Source organism: Oncorhynchus mykiss, chromosome 8 (assembly GCF_013265735.2).
Source record: "Oncorhynchus mykiss isolate Arlee chromosome 8, USDA_OmykA_1.1, whole genome shotgun sequence".
NCBI lineage: Eukaryota > Metazoa > Chordata > Actinopteri > Salmoniformes > Salmonidae > Oncorhynchus > Oncorhynchus mykiss.
In genome coordinates this window covers 8,742,097-8,757,969 of record NC_048572.1, presented here as the reverse complement: position 1 = coordinate 8,757,969, position 15,873 = coordinate 8,742,097, and the positions used below count along the sequence as shown (strand labels likewise).

The 15,873-nt window shown below is 42.8% G+C and overlaps 1 protein-coding gene across 4 annotated transcripts; it reads right to left on the bottom strand.

Moving 5' to 3' along the window:
- Nucleotides 1-503: 503 nt before the first annotated feature.
- On the bottom strand, nucleotides 504-15,431 carry LOC110529321 (cyclin-K). Of its 4 annotated transcripts, none has more exons than XM_021611447.2 (10): nucleotides 15,270-15,431; nucleotides 14,684-14,913; nucleotides 13,803-13,884; nucleotides 11,595-11,726; nucleotides 10,942-11,074; nucleotides 10,801-10,858; nucleotides 9,417-9,586; nucleotides 8,862-9,088; nucleotides 8,001-8,103; nucleotides 504-2,036 (listed from the first exon to the last, which is right to left on the bottom strand). In XM_021611447.2, the coding sequence occupies exons 1-10, from the start codon at nucleotides 15,276-15,278 to the stop codon at nucleotides 1,504-1,506; spliced, it is 1,677 nt and encodes a 558-aa protein (XP_021467122.1). In that variant the 5' UTR covers nucleotides 15,279-15,431; the 3' UTR covers nucleotides 504-1,503. The 4 variants fall into 4 exon arrangements, with proteins under 4 accessions (XP_021467122.1, XP_021467123.1, XP_021467124.1 ...); XM_021611448.2 differs by having other exon boundaries at nucleotides 10,951-11,074; XM_021611449.2 differs by having other exon boundaries at nucleotides 14,684-14,969; nucleotides 15,270-15,430.
- Between the last annotated feature and the right edge of the window lie 442 nt (nucleotides 15,432-15,873).

Sequence of the window (15,873 nt, the reverse complement as noted above, 5' to 3'; positions counted from 1 at the left end):
ACCTGCCCTCTGCTGGTTTATATAGTGAATGATCAATGTACTGTATTTTATGTCTGAGAAACTTAACATTTCAAGTTGGATCAACGGAATGGGACTGACAGTATTGGCGAAAACCTTCAAAGTGGACACAGATACAGCGGATACAGGTTAAACCACTGGTCAGTGAATGTGTGGGTGTAGTTTGTGGAGGGGTGGGGGGTCACAAACAGACAAAACAGTGAAGCTGATAGTTCCTAAGGTCAGGACCTGAGAAGCAGACAGTCTGAACTTCACCTGGGGTGTACTCATTAGTCCAAAACATTTTGGAACGGAAACAAGTTTCTATTGGACATATTCAAGTAGGTCCCTCCCCCTTCCGTTTGGTTCCTTCCTAGTGAATACACCCCCAAACACACGTCAACAACAACATAAAACACTCAACACTAGCCTCAATTAGCAGGGTTGAGGAACGAGTCATGGCAGTAATAGTAACACTGGCTAGACTAATAACACTACACAAACACTCGTTTCAAAGTAAGATAAATTTATTTTATTATCCCAAGGGCCTACGAGACATAAAAGTGTGTGTGTGTGTATAGAAAGCACAAAATAGTTTGTTAAAGTAAAGCCTAATTAAGGCACTATTGATATAAGCATTCTAAAAAGATCCCATCGCTCAGATTTCACATAGTAAAGTTGATCATTATGTACAAATACACCCCTGGCTGTCCAGTGCTCTATCGCCCTGCCGTTCAGATATGGGTTACCAACGTCTCTCAGTTCATGACTCCTACAAGTAACAGTTTAAGTGCAATTACTGTAATTATACAGGGTACATCCAGTCCAATACATTTGACAGATTAACCAATAATCACACAGCTAAATTAAAATAATAAGGAGGAAAAAATAAGTTTGGTATTTTCCGCGATAAACCCAACTTGGTTTTCCACACACAAGGTAAAGTTATCACAATATTGATTACTGAAAATATTTTATTTTCACACAGACAAAAAATATGTAAGCAAAAACAAGCAGCCTTTTTGTAGCATTAACCGGACCATCAGTCTAAATATCAATTGTATTTCCTTTCAATTCATCTCAAAATGTGTTCAACCATGTTAAGGATTCAATATCATCTGCCTCGTGTACTCTCAAAAGGAACCCTTTGGAATGTGGAACTGATAGAATCTCTACAGAATGCCTGTTCAGATTCCAGGGATCATAAAGATGTACATGTATGGGATTCCACAACGCCTCTAAGATCATGTACATTAAACAGATCGCTCCTTTATTTGTTAAGATCTCCAGTGGACTCCAGAGTCGTACTCATTAGGACACAATGTACCAAACTGTTTTGCAACAGAAAGCCGAAAAGGAGTATTTCTTATTGGACAAGTTCAGATAACCAAACTGAGGGACTTTCTTCTGTTTGGTGCCTAATGAACACGACCCAGGACTGACAACAGGAACAGGACTGCTAAGCATCAGACATTCCTCTACTTTTCTTCCACATTTCTCTTCCTCTCATCTCATCCATCCCCCATGATTCATGGGCATGCCAGGGGGTGGCAGGGGCACCTGAGGCTGGCCTGGTGGCAGGGGGTACACCCCAGGAGGCATACCCATCCCTGGAGGGGGCATGCGTGGAGGGGGAGGGGGGTACTCAGGGTAGCTGTGGTTGTAGCCCGGTGGAGGGTATGCTGGGGAGGGAGGGGGCAGGTTGGGGGGTGGGTAGGCGCTGGGTGGGGGGCCAGGGGGTGGGGCGTTAGGGTAAACGTGAGGGTGATAGGGCATGGGGGGACCGTAGTTGGGGGGCATGGGGGCGTAGGACGGTTCCCCTGTCTTCATTATAGACTGAAGGCTCTGGAAGCCTTCCCCTGACATGTAGGAGCTAGAGGTGGACATTCCCATGATGTAACTAGAGGGAGGAGGAGGAGGGGGGCGGTGGGGCAGGGGAGGGGGCTGGTGGGGGGGTGGGGCGTGAGAGGGGGGAGGGGGAACGGGTTCAGTCCCCACGGCTGGCTCTGCTTCAGGAGGGACCGGTGGTGCTCTACGATCTATGGAGAGAGACGGAAAGAAAGAGAGAAATCATGTCATTTCCAACTCCACTAAACAAACCATCCTAATCATAGGTTATAATTCCTGTTCAACAAGACCAAAAGTTTGAGACCTGAAAACATCCAACACACTTCTACCCAGACAGTCATTCCTAGTATTCCCAGAGTTTAGACTTTACACTCCCTGCGGAGTACTCGTTGCAACAGTAATCAGATTGGTCTGAGAGAGCAGGGCAGGAGGAGGGGGGGTGGGGAGTGTTCTGACTAGGCTGGGGGGGAAGTTAGTTATGTACATTGGGATTCTAAGAAGGCCTAAAGATTGGAACGCCTGTTGTGTTTTCTGCTCTTACAGAAAGGCCCTGCACCCACATCTCTACAACTGTCTCATTAAACACACAACATAAATATGCCACTTCATCCATCATATAACAACTGACCAGCTATTCTCTCCGATAAGACAAAGATGATCAGAAGCTACTGCTGTTATTGCATATTTTTTTAAATTTCACCTTTATTCAACCAGGTTGGCTAGTTGAGAACAAGTTCTCATTTGCAACTGCGACCTGGCCAAGGTAAAGCAAAGCAGTTCGACACATCCAACAACAACACATGGAGTAAAACAAACATACAGTCAATAATACAGTGGAAAAATCTATATACAGCATGTGCAAATGAGGTAGGATAAGGGAGGTAAGGCAATAAATAGACCATGGTGGCGAAGGAATTACAATATAGCAGTTAAACACTGGAATGGTAGGATGTGCAGAAGATGAATGTGCAAGTAGAGATACTGGGGTGCAAAGAAGCAAGATAAATAAATAAATACAGTATGGGGATGAGGACGATTGGATGGGCTGTTTACAGATGGGCTATGTACAGGTGCAGTAATCTGTGAGCTGCTCTGACAGCTGGTGCTTAAAGCTAGTGAGGGAGGTAAGAGTCTCCAGCTTCAGAGATTTTTGCAGTTCGTTCCAGTCATTGGCAGCAGAGAACTGGACGGAAAGGCAGCCAAAGGAAGAACTGGTTTTGGGGGTGACCAGTGAGATATACCTGCTGGAGCTCATGCTACGGGTGGGTGCTGCTATGGTGACCAGGGAGCTGAGATAAGGCAGGGCTTTACCTAGCAGAGACTTGTAGATAACCTGGAGCCAGTGGGTTTGGCGACGAGTATGAAGTGAGGGCCAGCCAACGAGAGCATACAGGTCGCAGTGGTGGGTAGTATATGGGGCTTTGGTGACAAAGTGGATGGCACTGTGATAGACTGCATCCAGTTTGTTGAGTAGAGTGTTGTAGGCTATTTTGTAAATGACATTGCCGAAGTTGAGGATTGGTAGGATGGTCAGTTTTACGAGGCTATGTTTGGCAGCATGTGTGAAGGATGCTTTGTTGCGAAATAGGAAGCCGATTCTAGATTTAATTTTGGATTGGACATGTTTAATTCGAGTCTGGAAGGAGAGTTTACAGTCTAACCAGACACCTAGGTATTTGTAGTTGTCCACATATTCTAAGTCAGAACCGTCCAGAGTAGTGATGCTGGACAGGCGGGCAGGTGCGGGCAGCGATCGGTTGAAAAGCATGCATTTAGTTTTACTTGCATTTAAGAGCAGTTGGAGGCCACGGAAGGAGAGTTGTATGGCATTGAAGCTCATCTGGAGGTTAGTTAACACAGTGTCCAAAGAGGTGCCAGAAATATACAGAATGGTGTCGTCTGCGTAGAGGTGGATCAAAGAATCACCAGCAGCTAGAGCGACATCATTGACGTATACAGAGAAGAGAGTCGGCCCGAGAATTGAACTCTGTGGCACCCCCATAGAGACTGCCAGAGGTCCGGACAACAGGCCCTCCGATTTGACATACTGAACTCCATCGGAGAAGTAGTTGGTGAACCAGGTGAGGCAATCATTTGAGAAACCAAGGCTGTTGAGTCTGCCAATAAGAATGTTGTAATTGACAGAGTCGAAAGCCTTAGCCAGGTCGATGAATACGGCTGCACAGTAATGTCTCTTATCGATAGCAGTTATGATATCGTTTAGGACCTTGAGCGTGGCTGAGGTGTACCTATGATTAGCTCTGAAACCAGATTGCATAGTGGAGAAGGTGCGCTGAGATTCGAAATGGTCGGTAATCTGTTTGTTAACTTGGCTTTCAAAGACCTTAGAAAGGCATGGTAGAATAGATATAAGTCTGTAGCAGTTTGGGTCAAGAGTGTCTCCCCCTTTGAAGAGGGGGATGACCGCGGCAGCTTTCAAATCTTTGGGAATCTCAGATGATACGAAAGAGGTTGAACAGGCTAGTAATAGGGGTTGCAACAATTTCGGCAGATCATTTTAGAAAGAAAGGGTCCAGATTGTCTAGCCCGGCTGATTTGTAGGGGTCCAGATTTTGCAGCTCTTTCAGAACATAAGCTATCTGGATTTGGGTGAAGGAGAAATGGGGGAGGTTTGGGCGAGTTGCTGTGGGGAGCGCAGGGCTGTTGACCAGGGTAGGGGTAGCCAGGTGGAAAGCATGGCCAGCCATGGAAAAATGCTTTTTGAAATGATCAATTATAGTGGATTTTATCGGTGGTGACAGTGTTTCCTATCCTCTGTGCAGTGGGCAGCTGGGAGGAGATTATCTTATTCTCCATGGACTTTACAGTGTCCCAGAACTTTTTGGGGTTTGTGCTACAGGATGCAAATTTCTGCTTGAAAAAGCTATCCTTGGCTTTCCTAACTGCCTGTGTATATTTGTTCCTAACTTCCCTGAAACGTTGCATATCTCGGGGGCTGTTCGATACTAATGCAGAACTCCACGGGATGTTTTTGTGCTGGTCAAGGGCAGTCAGGTCTGGAGAGAACCAAGGACTATATCTGTTCCTGGTTCTACATTTTTTAATGGGGCATGCTAATTTAAGATGGTGAGGTAGGCACTTTTAAAGATTAACCAGGCATCCTCTACTGACGGAATGAGGTCAATATCCTTCCAAGATACCCGGGCCAGGTCGATTAGAAATGCCTGCATGCTGAAGTGTTTTAGGGAGCGTTTAACAGTGATGAGGGGTGGTTGAAAACAGCAGAGGTGTATTTTGAGGGCAGGTTGGTTAGGATGATATCTATGAGGGTGCAAGTGTTTACGGATTTGGGGTTGTACCTGGTGGGTTCATTGATCATTTGTGTGAGATTGAGGGCATCAAGCATAGATTGTAGGATGGCCGGGGTGTTAAGCATGTCCCAGTTTAGGTCACCTAGCAGCACGACCTCTGAAGATAGATCGGGGGGAAATCAATTCACATATGGTGTCCAGGGCACAGCTGGGGGCAGAGGGTGGTCTATAGCAAGCGGCAACAGTGAGAGACTTGTTTCTAGTTAGGGATGGAAACTTCAGGGTTTTTGGTGTTCCTAAGCCAGAATTCAGACACGGCTAGGACATCAGGGTTGGCAGAGTGTGCTAAAGCAGTGAATAAAACAAACTTAGGGAGGAGGCTTCTAATGTTAACATGCATGAAACCAAGGCTTTTACGGTTACAGAAGTCAACAAATGAGAGCACCTGGGGAGTGGGAGTGGAGCTAGGCACTGCAGGGCCTGGATTAACCTCTACATCACCAGAGGAACCGAGGAGGAGTAGGATGAGGGTACGGCTAAAGGCTAAAAGGAGCAGGTTTCTGGGCATGAGAGAATGGATTCAAGGCATGGTAGGATGTGAGTACATTGGAAGTAAACTTAGGCATTGAGTAATGATATTGAGAGAGATATTGTCTCTGGAGATGTTTAAACCAGGTGATGTCACTGCATATGTGGGAGGTGGTAGGTTAAGGCATATTGATCAGGGCTAGAGGCTCTACAGTGAAAAAAGACAATAATCACTAACCAGGACAGTAATGGACAAGGCATATTGATATTATGGAGAGGCATGCGTAGCCGGGTGACCAACAGGGGTCCAGTGAGTGGTTGGACTGGCTGGAGACACGGCGATTCAGACAGCTAGCAGGCCGGGGCTACAAGCTAGCAGACCGGGGCTAGCAAGCTAGCAAAAGGGCCTTAGAGGGGCATCTCGACAGAGTAAAATCTGTTTTGGTCTCCGCGTTGGTGACGTCAATAGACCAGTCGTGATGGATTAGTAGGGTTCTGAGTAGCAGAGGGGTGCGCATTCAGGGGTGGTCGCGATGTAGAGGTCAGTTGAGTACCCCCTCGAGTAGATAAAGTCGTAGTCCAGTCATTAAGGATCGGCGGGGTTCCGTGCCACGTACAGGCAGTAGAAGGGGTCCGGGTATTGTAGCCCAGGAGTGGCTGATGGGCCTCTAGCAAGCTGGGAGAAAGGGCCTAGCATGGGCTGCAGGCTAATTGGTGCTTACTCCGGGAAAAACGTTAGCCAGTAGTCGGATAGCAGCTAGCTAGCTGCGAAGATCCAGGTGAAAATGTCCAGAGCTTGCGGTAGGAATCCGGGGATATGGAGAGAAAATAGGTCCGGTATGCTCTGGTTTGAGTCGCATTGTACAAACTGGCGGGAGCTTTCCGAGCTAAAGGTTAGCTGTGGACCGCTAGCAGTGATTAGCTGACTGCTAGCTAGTGAGCTGGCTAGCTTCTGTTGTGGGATTCCTTATTCGAGGTGAATAATACTTTAGAAAAAAACTGATCCGCACCACATTGGGTGTGGCGGGTTGCAGGAATGTTTTGAAGTTGAGTTTTAGAAAAAAAAAAGATATGCGTATAAAAAGATATATACACGGGACACGATAAAACGAGGACAAAGGACGTCTGACTGCTACGCCATCTTGGAAAATGATGAGAAACTACTGAGAAGTAAGACCTGTTCCGTGTCATTTCAGCAAGCCAAGACACCCATCATCATCTCAGCTAGTTCTGAAAGTGTTACTGTTCTTAGAACAGGTAAGAATCGCATTCCTAAAACATTATTTTGCTGAAATGTAATTTTAACCTCTGAGAAATGAATCTTATTGGTTGCAACCAATTTAAATTTATAGGATTCCGATAATGTTCAATAAATAAAGTACTCAAATTCTGATTTGAACCAAACTTCTTCCTACCAATGAGTAAGACATTATTTAAGGCATTATTTACCATAAAGTAGTGTGGAAGTACCAGGCTTTGACCACTAGATGTTGCTGTTCCTTCTTTTATACATTTTGCTGGTGTCTTGTGTTTATTAAATAGATGTTTTATTTATTTTACCTTTATTTAACTAGGCAAGTCAGTTAAGAACAAATTCTTATTTTCAATGACGGCCCTAGGAACAGTGGGTTAACTGCCTTGTTCAGGGGCAGAACGACAGATTTGTACCATGTCAGCTCGGGGGTTTGAACTTGCAACTTTCCGGTTACTAGTCCAATGCTCTAACCACTAGGATACCTGCCGCCTACACTCTAACCACTAGGAGATCACAACATTTCTTTCGCAACTTTGGGTAGAAAACCAATAGACTTGGCTCATGATAAAAAATGGATTGTGTGTGGTCACAGGAACATTTAGTGATCAAAACCTGGTACTTCCACACTACTTAAGCGAGCAGCTTCAATTACTAATGTCACTGAACAGGGGCAAAAAACATAACCAGATTCACAGGGAATACATTATATAGTATGGAGAAGCAATACTCCAAGCCACAGCTTCATACTACTTGTCAAACACCGAGAACTGATACTGGTTGTTGGGGTGAGATTGGCATGGGGTGTGGAGAATGTTTTAGGGGATTTCTCATGTCTCATTGGTAGGAAGAACTTTGGTCCAAATCAGACATTGGGTAATATACAGTATTTATTGAAGATGTATATATATAAGATATAAATTTAAATGGTCAAATTGGGTGCAAACAATTATCTTAATTTCTCAATGATCAAATTATAGTTTCGGAATGCTAATGGTATCTGTTACTAACTACAGAAGCGATTTCAGAACAATCTGAGAGGGTGGGTTTTGAAATCTTCTTTCTGGTGCTTTTTGAGGAGGAACGACCCAAGAGACACTCACCAGGAGGGGGTTGTGAAGTGGGCAGCGGGGGCATAGGGCTCTCCAACCGTGGAATCTTACAACCCACTTGTTCTGGTGGTTTAGGTTCCTCTTTCAGAGAACTCTGAGAAGACAAAAAGAGAGATAGTCACTCACATACACTGCTGCTTCAAGCAGGCACACAATACAAGCACCAAATTTGACCTCTGAGCACTTTAGTTATGGTAAGCTACTACAGAACTATAGAGAAACTATAGAGAAACTATGACGTCAGGGTGGTTGAATGATCACTTTTATCCACAGATACTACACACAAATGAATGAATGAATGAGTTAATTGATAATTTATTGAATGAATGAGTTAATTGATAATTTATTGAATGAATGAGTTAATTGATAATTTAATGAATGAATGAGTTAATTGATAATTTATTGAATGAATGAGTTAATTGATAATTTATTGAATGAATGAGTTAATTGATAATTTATTGAATGAATGAGTTAATTGATAATTTAATGAATGAATGAGTTAATTGATAATTTAATGAATGAATGAGTTAATTGATAATTTATTGAATGAATGAGTTAATTGATAATTTATTGAATGAATGAGTTAATTGATAATTTAATGAATGAATGAGTTAATTGATAATTTATTGAATGACTGAGTTAATTGATAATTTATTGAATGAATGAGTTAATTGATAATTTATTGAATGAATGAGTTAATTAATAATTTATTGAATGAATGAGTTAATTAATAATTTATTGAATGAATGAATAAACTGTATTGATCCCCAGATGGAAAAGTGGGTTTTCTTTATCACCAGCTGAGCTGAAACATCCAGGGACAACGCAGTAAGGCACACAACACACACTCACATGTGTGCGTTTAAGCTGGCGTGGTGGGCTGCCCTGGGGTGAGTTCTTCTTGGGTGGAGGGGGCGGTGGAGCACCCCCTGGAGGCTGGTCCTGTGGAGGTTCTGGGACTGGAGGAGGGGCAGGGACCGGGGAGTGGGGTGGACCTCTCTGCTTGGTCTCCTGCTCCAGGCCTGGAGGGATGGGAGTCTTCCCCTGGGAGTACAGGTCCAGGATCTGGTGACAGATGTCTGGGAAGAGAGAGATTAGGAGAGGCGAGGTTCGGCAGACAGGGACAATATGGGTCGAATTCTAACTTGATAAATATGCTACACATTGGACATGTTGCATAAATCATGTCAATAAGCGATTTGCTTAGTTATGGGAACAGATCTCAATTTAGGATTCAGCCCTACGAGACAAAAGAAAAAAATATGAAATTGTTACATTACAAATAAATGTTTTTACACAAAGATCAATAACTTCTTCTCTCTCACAATGTTGGAAGGCAGGTCCAGAAAGGCAAATATACAGCATTACATATTCCACTAGATCCTGTCAGAGACTTCCTGTCTATACCTTCTAGCAGCTCCACTGGGACGTCCTGGACAAACTGCTCCCACCATCGCCGTGACGACTGCTTGGACGTCCACTCCTGGATGTCAAACTTACACAGCCGTCCAGCCAGGTACATGACTGCTACAGCTATGATCTCTGGTTCCCACTGCAGGGACAGCATGGTGCACAGACTGGGGGGAGAGAGAGATAGGAACAGAGAGAGAGAGCAGTTTAGAGGTGGAAGCAAATACAAAGTCGTACAATACTCCTCAATGAATACTGTAAGATGAGAGAAGGAGAGAACCAACCACTGTAAGATGAGGTACTATATATGACAGGAAACAGGAGTATACATAGGAGACCTGTAACAACATACAAGCCTTCAGGTCAGACGTAACTAGAGACACTGTAAGGTGAGGTACTATATATGACAGGAAACAGGAGTATACATAGGAGACCTGTAACAACATACAAGCCTTCAGGTCAGACGTAACTAGAGACACTGTAAGGTGAGGTACTATATATGACAGGAAACAGGAGTATACATAGGAGACCTGTAACAACATACAAGCCTTCAGGTCAGACGTAACTAGAGACACTGTAAGGTGAGGTACTATATATGACAGGAAACAGGAGTATACATAGGAGACCTGTAACAACATACAAGCCTTCAGGTCAGACGTAACTAGAGACACTGTAAGGTGAGGTACTATATATGACAGGAAACAGGAGTATACATAGGAGACCTGTAACAACATACAAGCCTTCAGGTCAAACGTAACTAGAGACACTGTAAGGTGAGGTACTATATATGACAGGAAACAGGAGTATACATAGGAGACCTGTAACAACATACAAGCCTTCAGGTCAGATGTAACTAGAGACACTGTAAGGTGAGGTACTATATATGACAGGAAACAGGAGTATACATAGGAGACCTGTAACAACATACAAGCCTTCAGGTCAGATGTAACTAGAGACACTGTAAGGTGAGGTACTATATATGACAGGAAACAGGAGTATACATAGGAGACCTGTAACAACATACAAGCCTTCAGGTCAGACGTAACTAGAGACACTGTAAGATGAGGTACTATATATGACAGGAAACAGGAGTATACATAGGAGACCTGTAACAACATACAAGCCTTCAGGTCAGACGTAACTAGAGACACTGTAAGGTGAGGTACTATATATGACAGGAAACAGGAGTATACATAGGAGACCTGTAACAACATACAAGCCTTCAGGTCAGACGTAACTAGAGACACTGTAAGGTGAGGTACTATATATGACAGGAAACAGGAGTATACATAGGAGACCTGTAACAACATACAAGCCTTCAGGTCAAACGTAACTAGAGACACTGTAAGGAGTCCAAACTATTGTGTTATGTTTGGCCCACCTGTCGTTGACGAAGGTCCAGGCCATCTGCACCAGCTTCTGAACTTTGGTTTTGTCACCTAGAATAAAACAAAGACAGTTGGAAATGAAAAGTTGGAAATGAAGTGTTGGAAATGAAGTCAAACTAAGATGGAAACACCACCTTTCAGACCTTTGAGCTGTTTGGCGTATCGCAGCAGGAACATGTAAGGGTGTTCCACTTGCAGGTCAAACTTGATCGTCTGTAGCAGGATCCTCTCTAGCACCATAACCTCTTCCTGTTGATGGCGAAAATCCTAGGATACATCCCAGGACCCAAACAAGAGCGTAAAGTAAAGGAAACACAAGGGCTTTTCACACTACTACAAAAAAAAATCTAGCAGTATTGACTTGGCCTGGCTAAGCATCCACCGTAATCTTGAAGGTGCATATGGAGGAATGCAGATATGATGTAATTGTTTTGGTACAACCCAGAGAGTTTTTAAACCAAGGCGCGCAACATGGTTCAATGTGCTAATAAATCAGCACAATCTTACTTTTTTTTGTTTTTTCAAGTTTACTGTGCTAATGCCGATACAAAAGAAGACTAATGAAGAGCACTGTATAATACGACGTCGCTAATTAGACGTGTGTTAAGTACATGGGGGACACCATTTTATGGTTGGAACTGTGCTGAAAAGGACACTGTGAAAAGAAAAGCCTATTATCGAGCTAGCACAGTTTCGTTTGGGTTAGCACGTGTGACAAGGTTACCAGCAGGACTTCACTGTACAAACAGAGGAAGGAGAAGAGTGAATGGAGTAAGATATTTCTCACCTTTGGGTCGTCTCCAAACTGGGCGAACTGTACGTCGTTCAGTAAGCTGCGAGCCGTCTTGATGATGTCTTTACATTTCTTAGGGGTCTCCTCCACTTTCCCAGCCAGGAAGAGACAACACGCACCTGTCACCTGGAGACAGGGTGCCTTCAGGAAGTATTCATACCCCCTGTGACTTATTCCACATGTTGTTGTGTTACAGCCTGACTTCAAAATGGGTTTAAAATGTTTTTTCCTCACCCATCTTTACACTATACACCATAATGACAAAGTGAAAATATGATTTTAGAAATGTTTGCAAATGTACTGAAAATGAAATACCTAATTTACATAAGTATTCACATATTAGAATCACTTTTGGCAGTGATGACAGCTGTGAGTCTTTCTGGGTAAGTCTAAGAGCTTTCCACACCTGGATTGTACAATTTTTGCAATTTTTTTAATTTTTTATTATTCAAGCTTTGTTAAGTTGATCATTGCTAGACAACCATTTTCAAGTCTTGCCATAGATTTTCAAGCCGATTTAAGTCAAAACCGTAACTAGGCCACTCAGGAACATTCACTGTCTTCTTGCGAAGCAAATCCAGTGTATATTTGGCCTTGTGTTTAAGGTTATTGTCCTGCAGAAAGGTGAATTAATTTCACAATGTCTGGTGGAAACCGCCAGTGCTTAGCTCCATTCCATTTATTTTTTTCATCCTGAAAAACTTCCCAGTCCTTAAAAATTAGAAGCATTCCCATAACATGACACAGCCACCACCATACTTGAAAATATGGAGTGTTACTCAGTAATGTGTTGTATTGGATTTGCGCCAAACATAGCACTTTGTATTCTGGAAAATATATTATTTCACTGCGGTTTTCATGGTACAATGATTCCCTACACATTGTCACAAACTGAAATTAGGGGAACTATTAGAGTTTTAGCAACCAGGAAATGGCGGAGCGATTTCTGCATCGTGCAACTTTAATTGCTTTGCCACACTTTTTGCAGTATTATTTTAGTGCCAAACAGGATAACAGGATAATTAGGTTAGTATTGTGGAGTAACTACAATGTTGTTGATCCATCCTCAGTTTTCTCCTATAACAGCCATTAAGCTAGGCAACTGTTTTAAAGTCACCATTGGCCTCGTGATGAAATCCCTGGGTGCTTTTCTTCTTCTCGGCAACAGAGTTAGAAAGGACGCCTGTATCGTTGTCGTGACTGGGTATGTATTGGCCTTTCTGGGGAGTTTTTGCTAGCCAACGTGCTTCTACATCTGCATTGCTTGCTGTTTGGGGGTTTTAGGCTGGGTTTCTGTACAGCACTTTGATATATGGGGCGGCAGGATAGCCTAGTGGTTAGAGCGTTGGACTAGTAACCGGAAGGTTGCAAACCCTGAACAGGCAGTTAACCCACTGTTCCTAGGCCGTCATTGAAAATAAGAATTTGTTCTTAACTGACTTGCCTAGTTGAATAAAAAAAGATCAGCTGATGTAAGAAGGGCTATATAAATAAAACTGATTTGATATTGACACAGCATTCAGAGTGTCATGAATAACTTCACCATGCTCAAAAGGGAAATTCAATGTCTGCAAGTTCTTTGCGAGCATTGGATAACCTCCCTGGTGTTTGTGGTTGAAATTCACTGCTCGACAGAGGGACCTTACAGATAATTGTATGTGTGGAGATAAACACTATTATTGCACACAGAGTGAGTTCGTGCAACGTAAATGACTTGTTAAGCACATTTTCACTCTTGAATTTATTTAGGCCATAACGAAGGTGTTGAATACTTATTGACGTAAACATTTTTAATTTTTAATGAATTAGTAAAAAATGTCTTAAAACATAACTCAACTTTGACATTATGGGGTATTGTGTGTAGGCCAGAGACCAAAACATCTCAATTTAATCCATTTTAATTATCAGGCTGTAAGACAACAAAATATGGAAAAAAGTAAAGGGGTGTGAATACTTTCTGAAGGAACTGTACACAATACACAGGTCTCACTCACCATTTAATCCCAGCACAGGTATGCACCACTGAGATTAAAATGTTGACAACATGACTGTGTTCAATCATTCCGATTTGTGAAGGCAAGTATAGCATTGCAAGTCCCTTTGGCTAAGTGTGTCTGCTAAATGTAAATGATAATAGTACTAATGAACATTGCAGAAATCCCTTAAGCATAGTGACACCAGTACTGTAAAGGCTATACTCACATATCTGGGGAACTGTTTGAAGGAGTGAAACATGTAGAAGCGGTGGAAGTAGATGATACCTGTTGCCAAGGTGTCATAATGTCTGATAACAGAGTTAAGGGTAAATTCAACCAACCAGGAGGAGGACTTGAAACCATTTTTAGTTCTAAAATGTAAAAACGAGTTGTTTTTTTTTACCCTAATTGAATATACACTGAGAGTACAAAACATTAAGGACATCTGCTCTTTCCATGACATAGCCTGACCAGGTGAAAGCTATGATCCCTTATTGATGTCACTTGTTAAATCCACTTCAATCAGTGTAGATGAAGTGGCAGAAACAGGTTAAAGAAGGACTTTTAAGCCTTGTGACATGAATTGTGTATGTGTGCCATTCAGAGGGTTATTGGGCAAGACAAAATATTTAAGTGCCTCTGAACAGGGTAATGGTAATAAGTGCCAGGCGCACTGGGTTGTGTCAAGAACTGCAACGCTGCGGTTTCTTTCCATGTTCAACAGTTTCCTGTCTGTATCAAGAATGGTCCACCACCCAAAGGCCATTCAGACAACTTGACAAACTATGGGAAGCATTGGAGTCAACATGGGCCTACATCCCTGTGGCCCAATGAATTGAGGTTGTTCTGGTTGCTCTCAGGTTGTTCTGAGAACAAAAGTGGGGATGCAGCTAAATATTAGGAAGGTGTCCTTAAAATGTTTTATACACTCAGTACACATAGATATACATCATTGTAAATATTTATCACTTTCCTTGTGTATGGTTATATATTTTGATATATTGAATGTTAATAATATTGTGAACCTGTAATAATTTTTTTTGTGATGTCACCGAGCACTGCCCCTAAATGAAATGACTTTCCAATATCTAGTGTGTAAAAGGATACAGTCCAAGTCTGGTCCCCACATCAAATATGAACCGGGCCCCCTCCCTGCGGTACCGGGCCTCGGTGGCTGGGTCCAGGCCCTCGGACTGGGACGGGGTGTGGGCCAGGTCCTTCTTGTCCCAGTACCAGCATGGCTTGATATGGTCCAGGAAGGCTTGACCACTAGCGGGGTGGTTGTTTTCCTTCATCTGGAGAAGCGAGGAGGGTGATGGAGCCGCTGAACTAGAAGACTGGCAACCGAGGAGGAAGGGATCATTCACAGCATGAATGAATGGTGTTTTGTCATCTTGGATGAAGAAATAGGGTAACGTTAGCTAGTAAGCTAGCTAGCTAGAGTTATAAAAACTAAACATATCACAAACATATAGTGTTGTAAGCTAGCTAGAAGGATGTTTACCTTTATCATTCTAGCTAGCTTACTAGCTTTCAGGCCGAAGTTGCTAACGTTAGCTAGCTAAGTTAACTTGCTAAACTTAACTTTAGCACTCCCTCGAGAGGCTAACGCCAGCTAATGACATTTCAACTAATCCAAAACACACGCATGTCTAACGTACGTGGTCTAAAATCTGAAAATAAGCACAATTACCTTTATCATGTAGACTGAATAATGAGTAACACTATCAACAATCGATTAACTCGTTTTATATTTATATTGAATTAGTCATCGTAACATGGACGCCGCCATTTTGTTGTACGTCAGAAGCCGGTGCGGGGGTTGTATGCGTGCGCAGTCGCGTTTTGGACAAAATGACCCACTAGAGAGCGACAGAGAACTACTAATGTAGATGACTACCAAAGATAGAACAATGAGCCAGATATTTCCAAATCGTGTTCCAAATCACGAAAAAAATAAAAAGATAATTACTTGACACATTGGAAAGAATTAACAACTGCACAAACTAGGATGCTATTTGGCCCTAACCAGAGTGTACACAGTGGCAGAATACCTGATCACTGTGACTGACCAAACTTAAGGAAGGTTTTACTATGTACCGACTTCAGTGAGCATGGCCTTGCTTTTGAGAAAGGCCGTGGTAGGCAGACATGGCTCTGAAGAGAAGACTGGTTATGTGCACACTGTCCACAAAATGAGGTGGAAACTGAGATGCACTTCCTAACCTCCTGCCAAATGTATGACAATATTAGAGACACATATTTCCCTCAGATTACACAGACCCACAAAGAATTCA